This window comes from Falco cherrug, chromosome 5 (assembly GCF_023634085.1).
Source record: "Falco cherrug isolate bFalChe1 chromosome 5, bFalChe1.pri, whole genome shotgun sequence".
NCBI lineage: Eukaryota > Metazoa > Chordata > Aves > Falconiformes > Falconidae > Falco > Falco cherrug.
The window spans coordinates 32,219,247-32,238,464 of NC_073701.1; the positions used below are offsets into that span (position 1 = coordinate 32,219,247).

A 19,218-nucleotide genomic window follows, 5' to 3' on the forward strand; every position below is an offset into this window, starting at 1 on the left:
TGTGTTGCGACTACAAAATATCTAGTAATGCCCAATATTTTGCTTTGCAAATTAAAACAAAACAAAACAACAAAAGCACTCCAACCTCTTTTGAAGTAGAAACTGTCTGTGAGTCAGCAGCATGAATGCCTGAGTCTGCACACAGCCTGAGACAACTGTCCACTTCTCATTTATGCTGTTCATCTCAATACATGGTTAATGCTGTAACCTAAAAATAATGCAACACGTAAGGCTGGTGTTGACTTCTGAAGTACTGTTTTTTACAAAGGCTGGTGAACAAACAACCCAGCTCGCTTTTTCCATCCTCTCTGGATGTCCACCTTGTGTGTCCGTGAAGCCAAACAAACCATTTACTAGGAAACCTCCCAAACTTGGACTTTCCCTGAGTTTGACCTGCTATCACATGTGCTCAGCACAAGCAGTTGTGGCACTTTGTGAAAGCATAGGGACAGTCAGGTGAATGGAGTTTGTTAGAAAAATAACTGTCCTGAGGGTCTTGGTCATGGAGGTTCCTTCCTTCTATCACACAGAAATGTGAATTTTGAACAGCCACTGCACTGAAGTGCTGAAGACACCAGAGGGCTCTACTGCGGGATATATGGCTGGATAATCAAAAAACCATCCATAGGATTTTGTTCTCAAGGCATTTTTGATGACCCCCCCTGCCAAAGACTAGCCGGCAGCATGGGCCTCAACTTCTTCCTTGCAGCATGACAGTGCCTCTAGTTCATGTTGCTCCTGTCCTCAGTGCTGCTGCTTTTTATCAGGATACGGTGGTGGTCAGGATTTCTGCTGAAACCCACTGTGCATAGCGCATCTTGTAGAAGGACCAAGGCTATGCTGAGAAACCAGTTTCTGACAGCACTTGACTTCATTTGGAAGGCAACCCCCTCTTGGTGTTTTCGGTGATGTCATAGTTTTCCCCAACCTGTTTGACTTTGAGCCTACCTGTACTTGCGTTTGTGCCTTTCCTGTAGGAAGTTTATGTTGAAGGATTGCCAGGCTTTGCTCACTTGGACGGGGAAATCTCTTACATGACTCGCCTTGTCTGCTCAAGAATTTTGGCCGCCTCTGTTGGCATGATAGAGAAATGTGTTTGCTAGGCTTTTATCCTTAAAGGGATAGAATTTCGCTGGTATTTTACACTTAAAAGGATATAACATTTCTTCAAAACCAGAACACGCAAGCATATACATTCTCAGTCTGTTGCCCGGGATATTAGCCCAGCAGCTCCTAATAACACTAAAGCCTAGCAATGTAAGATTAAAATACATTAGTTTGGGATAAATTGTATATTGCGCAAGGAATCTTAATGCGCCTAGGAAATGCACCCTAAGCTCAATACAAATCTTAACTTGTCAAAGGCTTTGTGATACTTAGGGGGTTAATTTCAAGAATGTCTCAGGGCTTTATTGTATTTGTTTTAATTATTTGGAAATTGGCTTTTCCTGACTCCAGCGACTTCTGGTATCCTCACACGGCAGCGTCTGCTTGCTTTCAAAACACCTTGGCTGTCTCGCCCTGTTCGTGTGTGTGTGTGCCTGCGCTCCCGTTCATTTACCTACAGCAACATCAGGACACTGCCGGCGTGGAAAACCCGTGAGGGCTGGAGCGGGACTGACGGACGGTAGCGGTGGGTGTCACGGAGACACGCTGCACACCTTGCTGCCCCCAGCCGGGGGGGACGGAGGACGCGATGCGCGGGGACACGGCTGGCCGCGCTCCCCCCGAGCCTCGCCACGCACCCGCCTGCCAGCCCCGCCGGGCCGGCGCCGGATCCGCGCCGCTCCGCTCCGCAGCGAGCCAAGCCCGCGCCGCCGGGACGGACCGCGGGGTCCCGCCTGCGCGGGGGCTGTAGCCGGGCCGGAGCGGGCCGGAGCGGGCCGGGGGCAGCGGGGCCCGCGGGGCAGCGCCCCCCGCCCGCCCCATCGCGGCGCAGCTCCGCACCCCGCGGAGGCGAGGGGAGGTGCGGCCAAGCGCAGGGCGCCGCCCCATTGGCCGCCGGGCGCGATGCTTTGCATGTCTCCGCCCCCGCGCCGGCCCATTGGCCGACAGCTGGAGGCGCTTTGCATGGCCCCGCCCCCCCCCGCCGCCTGGCCGGCGCTGCGCTGCGGTGCGGTGTCGGGCCGGCGGCGCGGCGCAGTGCAGGAGCCGGAGCCACGGCCGGTAGCAGGGCGCGGGCAGCACCGCGGCTTCGCTGGCGTCTGGCGGAGCGGGGCGGCAGCGGGCTGCGGCCGGCGGGTCTCGCCGCGCCCCCTCGCTGTTCTCTTCCCTCCTCCCCGCCGTTCCCGTGAGCCGCTCCCCGCCCGGGTCCCGCGGGTGCAGCATGAAGTGCAGCGATGGCCCGGAGAGGTAAGACGGCGGTGAGGACGCTGGAAGACCTGACGCTGGACTCCGGGTATGGTGGCGCGGCGGACTCGGTGCGCTCCTCCAACTTGTCGCTGTGCTGCTCGGATTCGCACCCCGCGTACCCCTATGGAGGAAGCTGCTGGCCGCACCTAACTGACTCCATGCACAGTCGGCACAACAGCTTCGACACCGTCAACACCGTCCTAGCGGAAGACTCCGAGGTGCTGGACTGCGTGGGGCAGCAGTGCTCCCGGCTCCTGCCCGACCTTGAGGAGGTCCCCTGGAGCCTGGAGGAGGTGGAGGCGCTGCTGCTGCTGCCGCCGCCGCGCCGGGAGCCGCGGGCGCCGGGCGCCGCCGCCGCCGCCAGTCCCGGGAGCCGGGATGCGGCGGCGCGGCTCTCGACGCTGGTGAGCCGGGCGCTGGTGCGCATCGCCCGGGAGGCGCAGCGGCTGAGCCTCCGCTTCGCCAAGTGCACCAAACACGAGGTGCGGAGCGCCATGGAGATCGTCCTGGGCTGGACGCTGTCGGCCCGCTGCACGGCGGCCGCCCTCGGGGCCCTCTCGCTCTACAACATGAGCGGCAGCGGCGGCGACCGCTTCAGCCGCGGCAAGTCGGCGCGCTGCGGGCTGGCCTTCTCCGTGGGCAAGTTCTACCGCTGGATGGTGGACAGCCGCGTGGCCCTGCGCATCCACGAGCACGCCGCCATCTACCTCACCGCCGGCACCGAGAGCCTCTTCCGCGACATCCACGCCCGGGTGCTGGCCGGCCCCGCCGCCCCGCTCCCGCCGCCCGGCCGCCCCCCGGCTGCCGCCGCCGCCCCGGCCGAGAAGGAGAAGGAGGGCGGCGAGGCGCCCCGCTTTACCCTGGAAGCGCTGGAGCAGACGGTCAACAACGACCCCGAGCTCTGGGGCTTGCTGCAGCCCTACCAGCACCTCATCTGCGGCAAGAACGCCAGCGGTGAGTGCGGCCGCGGGGCGGCACCGGGCACCTGTTGCGCCGGGGCGGGACCCCCGCGGCGGGCGGGCCCCCGGGTGCGGGGCGGGCCGCGGCACCTGCCGACGGGGACGGGGACGGCGCCGGGGCGGGCGGGGAGGGAGGGCGGCAGCGCGGCCGCTTTGCCCCTTCCCGGCGGTGCCCGGCCGGGGCGCGGGCAGGGAGCTGCCGAGCATCCCCGTCTGCTCTGCCCGCCCGCGGGTGCGTGTGTGCAGGGGCCGCTGGCGGCGGGGCCGGGGGTGGGCAGCCTTCGGAGCCTCCGCTCTCCACAGGAAATGGCAGAAGCGCAGCTGAGCGCTCGCAGGCGAGATCAAACTTTGTTACATATGCAGTGGTTTGGCCAGAGATTGCGTGGTTGGCGCTGAAATGCAGTCTTTCTGGACAGATTTCATTCATGTTGCTGCTTGTTTACCCAGAGCTTGACACAGATGCAACACGGTGATGCATCAACTTCCTGGGGATTTTTTTTTCTTCTAATTTTTTTTTTTTTAAACTAAGAGTCCAGTATTTTTAATGAGCTCTCAAAGTTGACGTTTCTTATTTCAGCTCCCTCTGGCAGGGAAGGGAAAAAGGAACGAGCCGTGTCTCGGGGAGGTAGAATTAAAACCGAGTGGTTTTCTCCTGCCTTCTGCTGAGCATCCGCAGGCGCAAGCAAACACTTTGACTGAGCTTAAATACAAAATACCTGTCAAGCTGAGATGCAAATGTTGGTTTTTATTTTTTTGGGGGGGAGGGCGTACTGGGCGGGACTGGGAGAACAAGGATAACTGGAAGCTTAGATCAGGTCTACAGATAAGCCCAGTTAAGTTGTTATAGCCACAGACGATGCATTACAGCTAATTGTCTATTGTGTTAAGACACCTCTCCTCCCGTGAGAGACCCGACGGAGGGTGCCGAGCAGGAGCAAAAGGCAGATCCTCCTCCCCGGTGTAAATAGATGCGGCTCCGTTATATTCCTCTGGTGGTTTTACTTCAGCCGTGGATGTCCTCCCCAGAGGCTCTGCTGAACGTCCCCTCGAAAGGCATCTGCTGTCAGGGGCGTGTGTTGCAGGACCCTTGCGCTTTGTTCTAGCGCTCCCCAGGAGTGCCAGCCTTGTTTTTTTCCTCGAGTCCTAGTACTGTGCCTGTAGGTTTCAGATGATGGTACTGTGTTGCGTTTCTGACATTGCAGCACTGGCTGTGCAGGCTCCTACGGAGCCTTTCATTTTGTTTTGCAGCTCTAACTCCCTCTGTATCAGCTCGGTGGATTTGAATGAACTTCGTTCTGACCCTCATACATCTCCCTTCCGGGGACACGATTTGGAGTTTGTCTCCATTTTGTTGTTGCTTTACCTGGCAGAGATCTCCTTGCTTAGGCTCAGTCCTGACTCGAGCAAATGGCATTTTTCTAAGATCTTCGAATCAGACCCTAGCAAGTTGTCCATTTTGTTTTGCCTCTCTCCCTGTGTCGTTATGCTTTCTATGCAGATGACTGTAATGTTGTTTTGCTTTTTGGCATCTTATAATATGTACTTTGGCATCCTGCTATATATATTTAGAGTTACAGGTGCAAGCAAGAGTCAGGCCTTCTTGTAATAGAAGCAGTTTTATTGCTGTTTACATTTATTTAGATTTAATCCAAGGGCGTGTTGCATGCTTTTAAGTACTTTTATGGCAACTAAACCAGCCATTATAAACTATTAAACACATTGGCCTGTTTCTTCGCCAATGAGATATGTATCTGTATAGTCCTCACCATTTTGATGTCGGAGTGATCCATGGTTGGTTGCAAATGTTTCCTTCTCAGGCACTTAAAAGGTAGGGATATCTGATGTGAGATTATTTGACCTGCTCGAAACTATTTGGGCAATCTGTGGTAGGATGCTAGGACTGCTAGAAGCTACATCTCTCTATAGTGGCGTTAGCCACAAGGTCATCCTCCCTCTGTACTCAGTACTTGAAATACCGTGATAAAGCAACTTAATAGGTAGCAGATTTCTCCCATCTCTCTGTACTACTCCAGGAGAAGAGACAGGTCTTGTACTCTGGAGGTTTGATAAATCAGAGTGGCATGTGGATACATGGGCACTGAAATCAGTGGATTTGGTCCATCAGATGTGGATGAGAAGTGGTGGCAGGGTCCTTTCTGGAGGTACCCTGGCCAATATGATCTGATTGAAGGAGGGGGGGAAAGGAAAGCAGTGCAGAAACAGAGCCCTGGTACCACCTTGTCTGCAGGCAGGTTTTGGGAGGGAGAGATGGTGTGTCTCTGGCAGACAAACATCAAACTTTTAATTTCCAGGCTAAATTCAGCACCTTAAATTCTGTCTGGAGAATGAAACAGGCAACCCATGAAGATCACGAGATGCATGTGAGGAACATGAGTTTGTGCATGAATGTAGTCTGAGACTGCTGTAATACAGTTTGTGAACATGAATGTTTGGGAAGATGGTCTTGAGGATCTGTAAGATACAAACCAGCCTTTCAGGGCTTCCCCATCAGCTGTGCAGAGCGTTTCGTGGTTTCAGCTGAGGTTTTTAGCCTGGTGTCATGCCCAGTCATCTTGGAAGCTGCTGAATAACATAAGTATTGCAAGATAACCACCTCCTTCCTATAAGTGATGGTCATGTGCCTTCAGACAAAGAAGATGACTGAGCTGGTTCTTTCGGTGGGTGCTTCAGCCTGTGGGGCTTGTCTTGGGTATGTCTGGCCCGAGCTTGGACAGCTGCCTTGATGGGAGCACTGCTCTCCAACAGGTGTCTGCTCGCTCCTTATGTGGGGTTGAAGGCACATGGATGAAGTTGGTGGCACTCCTTAATGCCATGTCTCCTTGATGATAACCTTTTGTGTGGGACAGGGGTAGGGATGACAAGGGAGAAGCAGGCAGTGGTGTTGGAAGCAAGCTGCTTGGAGTGTGCCAGCAGCTGCTGGCATCTTGGCTGAGCATATCCCAGTTACTATATCAGGAAGAATAGACCTTAGAAGCACTCTAAGGTAGTAATCTTTTTTTTTTTTTTTTTTTTCCCCCCACTGCACAACCAGAATTTTAATGTCATGGTTGAATGAAAATTAAAAACTTAACGTTTGGGATTTCGTTGGTGCTCAAATGTTTCAATTACGAGCTCCATCTGAACAGCACAGTACACATTTTACATCCTATAACAGTTGCGTGGAGTGTTATTTCCCTTGAAGTAGCGGAAGCAAAATATTGTGTACTCGATGAAAGGCAGTAAAAGCTGGCACCTCTGTGGTTTAAACTATATTATTTTCATTTCTTTATTGCTTATCAAATGCCTACTTTTAGGGCTGAGAGCTGCTTTGAGATGACTGGGAAGTTTCTCCAGGTCTTTGATCCAGCACAAATCATAGGAGAAAGTCCATGTATTTAATTTTCACAGGGGATGCTTGGATGGCAGGTCAAAGCAGCTCGAAGCCACCTGAAGGAGGAGTGGTATTAGACAACACTATATAGAGTTTAGAAAATGGGTTGTTCCCGTTTTAGTCTTGGGTCTCCTTATCTTATGTGGCATGACGTGTGGTGGGAAGGGCAGGGGCCGTAAGGGACACAGCCAGGGAGCAGGGGACCGTGGGGAGGAGGTTTCTGTGGAGCAGCTGGTGTGCACAACTCTGCCTTTTCTGTTTGTGTTCAGCTACTAAAAATAGCTATTTGGAACACAACTGCATCCCCGTGGTTTCTTCCTATTCTTAATATTACTTAGAGAGGAAGACACAACAACTAGGAAGAAACCCAGGATTAGGTCAGGCTTGGCTGACACGTGTCCGCTAACCTCAGTTTAACCTCAGCCTCTTCTCCTAATCCAGGCGAACTAGAGGGACTCCAAGCAAATGAGCGATACTGATATATTAGCACAGCTTAACCAAATCAGTTAATGCTTTTAAGTTCTGATACATATGTATACATATGTGTGTCTATATAGAGATCATGCCATTCTTTTACTGGTGAGTATACTGTTATCTGTTTGTTACTTCTCTGCTTTCTGTTGTAATTGAATCATTCAAGATGCTATTACAGCTTTAGGGGCAACGTAAAAATCAATCTAAAACTTATTTCAGCTAGGATGATAGAGGAATATTTGGGTACAAAATGGAATTTCATGCCTTTCTCCTGGGCTTTTTTAATCTGTGGTTTCAAGAACATCCTTCTTTCCCCCCATTACATTTCAATCATATTTTTTACTAGTAAAATACATTTGGAATACAGTTTGAAGTTTCTTATATGCACCTGCATGTTTTACTTAAAGGTCTTTGCTGTTATATTTTTCCCATCTGCTCTTGGGCACTTGAGTCCCTTGCCAAGAGGTTGACATGAGTAGTGGTGCAACAAATTATGTGTATTTTTGCTTGATTCTTTTACCTGACAACCTCCCAGGCAAACTTCCACAGCCTCTCTGAACAAGTTGCGGATTTGTCCCGTCTGGAGAGGGGAGGGAGAGTCACCTGCCCAAAGGGCAGAAGGTTGTGTCCAATTGTGGCTACCAGTGCTGGTGGGAGCTAGGATGGCAGTGGGGGAACTGTGCCGCTTGCCTGGAACGAGGTGGGTTGCTTTAACACCTGGCAGGAGTGGGACAGCTGGTTGCTTAATGCATGTGTGCTTGTTGCTCCGTTGCGTTGTGAGGGTTGAGAAGCAGCAGTGGTGGGACTGGGAAGTAGAGACCCGGTGGGAGGTTGCAGTTTCACTGGCTGACGAAGGTTTGTTTCCCTCTGGACATTTTTATTCATGTAATTTGTTTCAGTGATGAGTATAATGTGAAAAAAAAAAATCCCAGAAATAGTTACACTAGGGACGCCCAGAATAATCGTAAAGCTGATGTATGCAAATATGGTTATTCCCTTTGTCATATTGGAAAGTACCTTAATAACAGTTATAGCCGTGGCCACGCTAGGGAGTTTTAAGGCTGCAGCTACCTTGGTTTCTGATGTAAAAGAGGCTTTGGCATGATGATTGAGAAATACGATTGTATATACAAAGAGCATGTTAGGGGAATAACAGCATAATTTTAGCAGTATATTGAGTTCCTGGCTTTTTTGCTGAATGCTAACAGCTTCATGTAGTCTTTCAGCCCTCCTGTGAGCAGGTGACACAAGGTACAGGTGAGAATTAGGGACAACTTTCTTCCTTACCCTAATGCTACTGTAAATGTTCTCTGTTGTGTAGCTGCCCAAAATTATGTTGAGTAAAAAAGACACCATGGTTAGCATGTTGGCATTTGTGCAGTGTATCAAACCAAGCTGTCACTTATCAGTCGGAAATCTTCCACGTTGCCCAGAGTAGATGCCCAGTGGTGCGCTGGCTGGGGACATCTGCAGTCTGAGCCTTTTCCCTGTTGTTCTGGACAGGTATTTTCTGCGCTCTCAGAAGTTAGTGGAAAGCTTTATGGCCTTCTGACATTACCCCTGATGATCAAAGGTGTGAAAGGAGGAAGCTGAGCTCCATTAGATGACACCAGAGGAGAAGACAGCTGTTTGCTGGAGAACGTGGGTGTTGGGAATTAAATCCTCTGCCTGGAGTGATTTCCAGTGGCCAATGTGTAGTGCAAAAAGAACAGAGGCTTCTTTCAGTCAGCTCGCTGAAACTAGCAGCTTCCACGCAAAATAGCTCTGTTGTTGGCCCAGTAGAGGCTATACAGAAAAAGGAAGGAGGGGATGGATGAAGGATGAGGGAGTTCATCAGCAGGATGCGCTCTCTGGCTGTGGGGATGACCAGCAGTAGCGTTGCTGCCATTTGCGTCCCCAAGCAGATTGGCTTTCTGTGCACTTGCAGGAGCCAAGGTGGGTGCTTGGAGCCCGGTGGACTGCTCCATTCTCTTCTTTAACACCCAGTATTAGCATTAGCTGCTGGGCAGAGAAATGAGCAGCTGCTCAGCATTGTGTGCTGTTCCAGTGCTTTAATCTTGCAAATTTCCTGTATGATCTTCATGGGATGCATCAGTGCCTGCTCACTTTCCCAGTCTCCTCCCAGTTTCCAGACTTTGTTGTTGCCTCTCTGTCTCCCTGTGTCTGCCATAGTCCAGCCCTGGCAGTGGTGCCGAACTACCAGTCCCTCTGTCCCAGTGTGGCTCTGTCTGCAGCATGTTTTCCTTTGGCCCAGACATGGAAGGCTTCAGCAAGGCATAAGAAAAAAGTAAGGATGACTTTTCTTCCTTGTCCTGGTTTTCTTCCTGACCAAAAGCAACTTACTGTACCATCTCCATATAAATCTGTAATTATAATTCTTATGCACCTGATAAGTATTTTAGAAGACATCCAGATGGAGTCAGAATTACCTCAGAACTTGCGCAGCCAGCTTAACTTCTGGTTACTTTGCCAGAGGTGTTTGACTGGGCAGTCTGAAAAAACCCAGCCATTATAGAGGACTGTGCCAGCTGAAGCCTCAAATGCAGCTTTCAATCTGTCCTTGCTTTCAGCGATTTCCTACAACAAAGAGTTTCTGTCAGTGGGCTCAGCTTGGCCATATTTGTCTGTCAGCATATAAGCTTCCCATTTTCCCGGAAGGTAATACAGCAATCCTCCTGTCGTAGGCTGTGTGTGTAATCTGGTGGTCAGTCGCTCCTTTTGCTTTCTGTAAAGCTACATCTCTCTCCTATAAAAACAGAAGAGAGGAGGCTATTGATGAGTGAAATGAGTCAGTGAGAAGGCAGCTGTGGGCTCGTTTTGGTAGCCGGAGCAAGGGGTGTTTCTGGGAGCAGTTGAAGAACAAGGAGCCACCATCGGTGTGGATCCGTTCAACCGTGTGGATGGGGCACAGGCACTTCATGCTGACACCTTGCCGAGGCTGCAGAGGCTTGCCTTGGTTATTTTAATTAATTTAACCTGTTACACCAAACCGATGCTTTTGAATCATCACAATTCCATACCATGGCAGTTTGTGGGTGAGGAGGGAGTTGCACAGCACAGCTTATGGGATGCAGCCATTTTTTTGGGTTCTGTTCAAGTGGTGCGTGTCATCTGGATGTTTTTTTAATTCTCTTCCATGATTCCTACACCCAATTCATAGTAAGCAGTACCCTTTAAATTGTTCCTGGAAACAGCCCAGGAGGTTTTATAATATGGTATTTTAAGAGGGCTGTTGACATCCTTTGGTAAATCCATGGACAAGCCTGGGGGCTGAAGAGGTGCTTGGGACGCTTAGTTTCCCACAGGGATTCTCTTTGCTCATCACTGATGAGGGAAAGAAATTGGCTTTGGCTTGATTTAAACAATACAGAACAGGAATAAAATTAGACCACGCATACCAACAGGCCCCAAGACAGGTGACTGTGTCCCTGCTGAACTGAGCTGGCAGGGGCGGGTAAGGGAGGAAGGACTTGTTCACCCTAGTCAGTCCCAGGCTGTTTAAAAGCACGGTGTTAAATGTGATCTTACTTGTTAAAAAATGTTGGGCCACATTCTGGTCCAGGTGGCTGTCATGCAGACATGGTATAAACCTGCATGCATGGAGCTGTGTGGCTGGCTTGTCCGTGAGCATAACAGATCTGCTTGGTGGGAACTTTGCTGGAGTGGTGCATGGGGACTGGGTTCTTCTTACTGTTGTGCTTAAGGCAGTAATGGATTTTGATACTGGGTTCTTACAAAAGAGATGGAAGCACAGGAGATGGGTATAAGCTCCCCCTTGCCTGGTGGTGTGAAGCAGCTGAAAGCAAAAATGCAGGGAGGGTTCAGTGCTGCAGGATGTGTGGGAGGCGGGATGCTTGCCAGGAGATAGGAGCGTGCAGAAGCGTTGCAGCTGAGCCAGGAGGGATGGGTAATACCTTTGGGTCAGCAAATTCGCAGCCTGCTCCCAGAGCCCTTATGTGGATAGATCTTGCTCATGTGAACAGCACATGGACTTTATGCAGCCTTTAAAGGTATTGGGACAGGCTAGTGAGTGAGCAGGCGAACAGGAACCCCCGAGAAGATTAGAGAAGAGGCCTCTTCAAGGACCGGATTTCTGCCCTCGAGTGCTGTGGAGTAGCACCTGGACCTGTGAGAGTCCGAGGCTTTAAAATTAGTAAAAACACCCTGCTTTTAAATTGCACTGCTATGAAATATTGCTCCCAGGTGGGGGAAGCGAACAGGGCCAGGGCTGCAGCAGAGGTATGGTGAATGCATTTGCATTTTCAAGGCAGTCAAGTAATTGGAGGAAACTTTGCATCCCACAGTGTTTCACAGTTTCTCTGGCCCCATGGTAGTCTTGGATAAACACTGCTGGGCTGTAGTGCCTTTGCTAATATATTGTGTTTGGCTGTGAATGAGGAGCTAAACTTGGGGAGCATCGGCTTTTCCTTATGGAGGGCTGAGCAAGCCTTGCAGGCCCCTCTCTGGGATGTTATCTGGCAGGGATTTGGAAGAATGGAGGTTGTGGGTCTGGCAGCTCTATCCACTGCCCAGGCTGCAGGTGGTCCTCAGGTGAAGCATCTTCAATCCTCTGTCACCTCAGAGCAGAGGATGTGGCCAGTAGCAAGGCGAGCTGCCACTGGGGGAGGCGGGCCAGATGTCCAGGGACTGATGCTGGACTCCCAGCCCTTTGGTGGGAAGTGCTGCCAACAGAAAGGAGACAGATGAGGTTGGAGTCACTTGGGGTACCCACTGAGATGTTTTTTGTAGAGGCTGTTAAGATCTGTTTTTTGTAATACAGAGTCATTTTTTTACATGCCAGCATGTCACAGAAATCAGTTTCACTGAATCATTCAGTGTACGTCTGGGTAGGTAAGGTTATTTTGCTCTGGGCTGCAGTATAGTGAAAAAACTGCTAGGGTCTAGGTGCGGGTACCTCTGATGCTGTTACTTCCTTTGATGCTTATAAAAAGGGTCACAAAACTCAATACTTATGAAAAATTATCCTTGTGCTACTGGTGTTATTTCACTCCACACAAAATGTACTCTAGAGAGGTATGATATGAGGTATGAAACAAGGTATTCCAAAGGTATTGCTAAGCCCAATCCTTTAGTCTTTGCCTGGGCAACGTTCCCACTGATTTTGGTGGTGAGGGCAGCCCCTCAAACGCCAGGATGAGCTCTTGCATTTGGTAACAAATTAAAGAAGCTCTTGAGCCAAAGCTGTAGACCCAGATTTTGCTAAAAATAAGCTTTTTCAAAACTGAAGATCAGAATCAGTACCTTGCTGCAGGTACTTATTCCTAATTTGAAAAGAAAAAAAAATTTTTTCTTCCTCTCACTGTTTTACTGGTTCATGGTGTTCAGCTTAAAGACTGCTCAGTGTAGCCTGTAAGCCCTTGCACTAACTGGCTAGCCTATTTCTGCTGGCCCACATAAGAAAAATTCTAAAAATAGTCCAGCAGCGTATGTTTTCAAAAGTAAATTAGATTTTAAAAATAAGACGTTCAGTTTAATTATCTGGCATGTGCTCAGTAAGGAGGAGGGGGTTCAAAATACGCAAGTCCTTTAACATGGAAAAAAATTCCAACCCCAAACAAGCTGTCCCTCAGTAGTTAGGAGCTGTTGTTGCTTTGCTGTTGTGCTTTACCTGTTAATGAGTTTATTATACCACTGTGCTCACAAAAAGTTTTGTGCATCAAATGATTTTGGATAGTGAAAACAGTTCTGTGAGCTGAATGAATGCAGAGGCAGACACCAGCAATGTGCAGGCTATTTTTAATGAAAAATTCCTGCCTCTCTGAATGCATATGGTGCCTTGCCTTCCGTCTTAAAGAGCATGTTTGGTGAACCACAAGTTAGACAAGCAGGAGTAATTTCAGCTATTTTACAGGTTTTAATGGAGGAATGAGATAAGCACCTATCTAATGCAAAGGATGCTGAACTTATGTAGCAATGCTCTTGCAGCCGAAAGCTGGGAGCCAAGGTATGTAAGTCGGTGACGGTGTCTGACCTATATCAGCAGTTAAATTGTGGTGGCTGAATGCTTCTAAAGCAAGATTAAATACAACAGGAGAAAAATACCCTAGCCAAGGCTTATTCCCCCTTAAGCATACAGATAGCCTAATTGATTTTCAGAAAGGATATGGGCTGTCACCTCTCTTCAGCACATAGAAATTGCATATGTGTGGGATAATTGGCAGGTTTTATAAGGAGACTTGCGTTAATGAGAGCTATCAAACCGCCAGAGCAGATGGGGGTACTGGTGACTGCCAACTCTGCCTCCTCTCCACTGACCAGGGATGCCAGGGGGAGAGAAGGGCTCAAGTTGGAGCTTGAGGTTGTGGAGAGGCTCAGCACTTATCAGATGGGTGGGGAAACACTGCCTTATCAGGGCTGGTGAGGTTCTATCCAGACGCCTTTAATTACAGACTGTGTTGGTGTGAGGCAGGAGCTGGTGAGTCACAAAGTGTTTTCTAAGGTTTGGGGCTGGCCCTGGATGCTCAGGCATTGGCCGCTATCTTCCATTCTGAGCCAGGAGGTGCAGCCATGCCAAGGTTTTCCTTTAGAAGGGGCCCTGCCACCCTTACCTCTGTCACTTTGAGACTGGATGACTCTGATCTGCCCTGCCCAGGGCTGTCTGTGCTTTGGGACTGCCTGAGAGTTTACCTGGAGTGCTGCTGCCTGCTTAATAGCTGCTTCCCATGCAAACAGTGCAAACACACTCAAACTGCAAAACTGGCTACAAAGCTAGTTGCTGCGCAGAGTTAGACCTGTACCATCGAAAGGAGCTGCAAGGCTCACGGGTGGCTTGTGCAATCCGTGTTGCAGACTCCTGACAGTGCTGCCGTGACATCCCTGGCTGAAGTGAGAGGGTGGTGTGGGCACACTGGGCTTGTTAGGGTTGGGATTCACACCTTTTGTGGCCTGGTAGGGTCTGAGTTGGATGAGCCCATGGAAAAACATCCATTTTGGTGTTAAGGACAGTGTTTAAGGGAAGAAGGGTGGAGAAAATGAGGACTTTGTAGGTTCCTTTTTCTCTTGATTGTGGCTTGAGAAGCATCACAGGTGTGGGTTCTGATCTGGTTCCGTGTGGAGGTTCACAGTGGTTCGGAGTGCTGCTGGCATTGCACTGATACACTGAAATAGTCGTTGATATTTAATCACATGGGTGTTGGCTGTGGCATAAGGAAAAATGAGAACAATTCAGCACCTGTTAAAACATCCTCTGAGCCTGGAGTAATTAGTCCAGTTTCAGTAGCCTCATTTTCAGAAAAAGAAGGAATAGAGCAAACAGCAGAAAAGATAATGAAAGTCGAGGGGGCCCAAGGGCAGTATTTCAGTATGGCGATAGTCAGAGTGGCATTATTTGGTCCAGAAGGAGGGCACCAGGGGAAGCTGTAGTTGTACCGTGCAACAGAGCGAGTGGCAAAGCAGGAACTGATCAGCTGTATAATTTTTTCAGAGAGCCAGGATGCAAGAAGATCAAATGAAACTGAAAGAGTAAATCTAAAATAACTAAAGAGCTCTCTCCTTTTCACAATGTACTGGGGCTTTGTGGAGCTGACTACTGCAGGGAGTGACTGTGAAACAGTGTGCTGGGGTTATGCATGTGAAGGAGACTGTTTCTGAAGATTTTATTAATACTCTGTCATATATTAATAATTGCAGAGAAGTATTGTTTCATGTTTTAGCTCAAGCTTCGCTTGGACAGCCTTCCCAGGCATTGCACAAGATGTGGCGGGTGTTCCTGGCCTTCCTCTGTGCTGCAGAACCATTTGCTGCTGACTGGGCGCTCTGCAAGCTGAGGCTCCTTCCTGCAGTACTGTTCACACGTATAAACTGTGTTTCTTTCAGTAGTCCTGCAAATGAGTAAGAGCCACAGCACTGCAGGATCTACTGTTCTGAGCTCCATTCATGATAACTTCTCTAGGTTTTCTTTGGCAGTTTTGACACTGGCAAATCTTCCTTCCCTGGCTCTCGTATGTGCTCTCTGCATTAGAAGTGGTGACTCTTCAGATATAGCTGCTTTCCCCCCCCCAACTTCAAAGAAGTTCAGTATTTACGTAAGTGGCTTGCTAATTTACTGCATTCTTGCTTAATCTCTCTTGAATGCCTTTCTGAAAATAGATTGTCCAGATGAGGTAAAAATATTCACTGTTGAAGCAGAGTATTTAGAAAGGGCTGTAATTTTGAGCTGTATCAAATAGAAACCCAAGCATTTGCATTTGATTAAGGGCAGGTGTTTAACTTTTTGCACAGCTGTTTTTTAGATTGTTAAGTGGAATTTTTGACCTACTGGAAAAAAACCCCTCACTAAATCTGGCTTCAGTGCTGTAGCGCCATGAACTTGGTGTTCACTAGGAAGAAGGATGCAAAGCTTCGTTACACTAGGCTGTTGCATCAATAATGTAATAACGTAATGTCTTGGAGGGAAAATAATAGGCTGTGATGGTGTAACCGGTGTGTTTACTGATACCGTAGCACCATTAATTGCGGCTTTCTTGGAATTAAGTGCTGCAAACAATTTCTGTTAAAAGTGGATGCAGGGCATTTGAGCTTAACCTCCTCCTTGCAAGGAGGCTGGTAGCCTTACTCCATTCCCTTGGGACAATCCACAGAAAAACAAAAATGGGGCTCATTAATTGAAAAAGATGAGAGTGGGTTTCTCCATCCATCGTCTGGTGGCATGCGGGAGGCTGATGCTCTGCTTTCTTAGGCCTGTGTTTTGTGCCTCTCTGATAACTGTGGGGACTGACTGGGGAGAGAATTGCTGTGGAGGGGCTGTGGACTTCAAGGCTTTGCCCCCTTGGGACTGAATAACAGGACCGAGGTCTTGGTGGAGGTCTGTCAACTTTATAGCAGCACTGAATTTGTCTGAGAGGCTGGTACCCTCTGGCAAGAGTTTGATCTCACTGAGAAAGGCAGCTGGTGATCCCTTGTGTGGTACCCCCCACCCCTTGAGTGAGGACGAGGCCCTGGGGAGGGCTGAGGAAGCCATGAGGCAGGATGGCCTGCTGAGATAGTGACTAGGCTCCATGCTTTATTCAGTTGAGTTGTTATTGTGGCCAGACCCCAGGGGTGAACGGATGAGGAGTGCTTCGCACTCACACTGGGTTTGATAAAAGCTTTTTCCATCGTTGTGTCATTCAGCATGCTCCTGCATCACTTTTCCAATGCCTAACAAAGGTTCAGCTTGCTGCCAGCTTTCCTCTCCTTGGGGGAAAATGGAATAGGCTCTCCTAGATCTTTTGTTTCCACACTTGCAGAAATGCAGTTGTCAGTGGCCATCCCTAGTGCTGTAGTCCTTGGCTGTAGTTGCTTGAAGACTACCCGTGAGCTGGAAGGTTGTGGGGGGCGGTGGATGGACTGGCAGGCATGTGCAATCATGTAAACCTTATTTTCTTAGAAATTAGGTAAGAAATGGAACTCCCCATTTTGCAAGGATTTTGAGAAACAAGTCTGCATGCGCTCATTCATATTTCTTGTAAACTCACTTAAGTCACGCTTGTGTCATGTACAGAGGACACAGACTTAGAGGAACTGCAGCTCCAAATACGGTGGCTTATAGGCACCCAGGAGGATCCTGATGGCTTTGGCAGGCAAAGCTCTCACTGGTTTTCTATCAGTGGGCTCCAAGATGTGTTCTGCTTTCTTTGCTATGTATTGTTGGTGGGGGGGTGGTTGGGGGAGAGGGTGGGTGGATCCAGAATAGGAGGGAATACATTTCTTAAAGCACTTTATAATGCACCTTTGTCCCCACTTTGAGACTGAACGGGATGTTTATGAAGGGATTTTAAGTGACAATTGTCTGTTAGAAGATTTCTTTCCTGTTATAAAATGAAAGAATTCTTCAGTTGTATCTTCTAATTTATTATAAAAGAGCCAAAATGATACATCTAATAATTTCATAACCACACGCTTTCAAAACTGTTTTTATCTGATCCTTTTGCCACAGTGCATAATTGGTTTATACAAAACTAAGTATTTTCTGGTAGCGGGTTACTTGCTTTTTCACATGTATGTAGCAGCTTTGTTTTAAAAAAGACTGTGCCAGGGAGAGGTCAGTTCACAGAAGTGGCAGTATGCATTTAAAAAGTGGGACGCTTTATGTAGCGTAGAGAAGTAGTCATAGGTATCTGTGTGATGTGGACTTGGGACTGGGACTTACTGGGAGGATTCACCATTTCATTACCTGAGAAGAGGAGCTTGCCCTTTCATGGGAATTTGCAGGAATTTTGCTGGTAGCACTTTCTGTTAATAAACATATACCTCATTACCTGAAGATGCAATATACAGATGTTTAGTGTATTGCAGACGACCTGTAGCCATAAGCCCCCAAAGGCACAGCCAACTAATGGTGGTGGAGGGTCCTCCCCCAAGGGAGCAAGGGGGAGCTTATGTGCTTGGGCCACAGGCCAGGCTTATTTTTTTCTTACATTTGCTACATGAATTTGGTGTCAGCTTTCTTCCAAAGAGTACAAAATCATATTATTTTTTTTATTTATAGAGCTGTGTGATTTATACCCTGAGATATGTCCCGGTGGTTTCAAATTACAGAGAAGCATGGAAATACTGGCTGATTTTTCCCTTACCCAGTCCATAGACTCCAAGCCTAAAACTCAGCAGCTGGTAATGAAAGCAGAATTTAGTCTCATGGCCTCAAGCTTTGCTGTAAACTATTCCTAAATTTCTGCGTCCTAATATCTGATGAGGACATGCAGCAATGATCATCCTTAGGCTTATTGTTATTGTGAGAAAAAGCTACTTCAGTTCCATTTAGGTCAGATATATTATGAGGCAAATCTGGTGGCTGAAGAATGGAAAAGTTCTGTTGAAGTAAATATAGCTCTATGTGTTTTGCTTTTTTTTTTTTTAAAGCTGACCTTATAACACACACACACTTGAAATACCTTGAAATTAACGACTGACGGGGACATTAGCATGTAGTATGTCACAGCATTGGCATGCCACTGCTTTGTGAGGGCAGCTTAAGGGATGCTATCCAGATGTAGCAAATGTGCCACAGCCTGATGCCATCAGGTTGCCTGGTGCCTTCTCCTGGTGAACTTGAGTGATTCTCCATCAGGGAATCATTTCAGGCAGTCTTGCTGCCTCGGGGAGCTGGATAAGCTGTAAGATAGTTGACAATTTGCCTCCGTTTTACATCTGTAAATACGGTGTCGGGAAGCACCACCTCCCTTGAGCATGCACAAACCAGCCTTGTACTTGTGCATGTATTTTAGTCTGGGGATATTGAGGTTTGCTGTCTGTCACCTTTCTGTTCACGCAGGAGAGTACCAATGGGCAGGTGCAGCTGTAGCTACTTATGGTGGTAGTCAGTTTGATGCCTCTCATTTTGGTGTAGCATCAGCTGCCTGACTGTGGGAGCTCTTTTCCCTGACTCTTGGGAAGCTGGAAGGGATGTAAAGCAGGGGTGGGTACTGCCTTCACATATGGAAATGGCACGTCTCCTGGCATGCCCGGCCTGGCTCAATGCCCTGCTCCAGCCCTGGGCGCTGCCAGGTGGAAACCATGTAGAGCTTCTGGGTAGCTGGTCTCCACACATCCCTTTTTCTTAGTTGTGAGTCTGGGGTGGCTGATGGGCCTGTAAGGAGATGCCGTGGTTGGTGTCTAGCTTTCTGTCTCTGTTAGCAGGATGCCCAGCTTTAATGTCTTCAAGGACAGTATCTTGGAAGCCTAGAATGCAAAAGCTTAAGGCTCCACCTTCCTTGCAGAGACAGACCGCTTCTTTCAGCCCCATGCATTGCATAGACAGTCACTTCTGAAGCCTGGCTGTTTCTGAGGACGAGGGTCTCTGGAAGCCTTTGTGCGCAGAGGTGACCTTCGCCGGGAGCCTCGGCTCAGCAGCGCTGGGAGGCTGTCGTGGTCCTGTGGGAGGCTCTTGGGAGGTACGTGAACTCTGAATTTTTTCCGAGACCGCAGCAGGGCCTCTGCACAGCAGCTGATCGCATTCAGAAACTCTGCACCTTTTTATGGCAGCAGAGGGAACCAGAAGGCTTAACGACTCCTGTTGGCTCCTCCAAAAAAGGAAAGAGGGAT

The 19,218-nt window shown here is 49.0% G+C and overlaps 1 protein-coding gene across 2 annotated transcripts in view; it reads left to right on the plus strand.

Moving 5' to 3' along the window:
- The first annotated feature begins 2,104 nt into the window (after window positions 1-2,104).
- Window positions 2,105-19,218, plus strand: part of ABTB3 (ankyrin repeat and BTB domain containing 3) — a 187,641-nt gene continuing 170,527 nt past the window's right edge. For both annotated transcript variants that reach the window (XM_055710670.1, XM_055710671.1), the window contains exon 1: window positions 2,105-3,306. In XM_055710670.1, coding sequence (XP_055566645.1) covers window positions 2,340-3,306 — 967 coding nt within the window. In that variant the 5' untranslated portion in view covers window positions 2,105-2,339. The remainder of the gene's footprint in view (window positions 3,307-19,218) is intronic.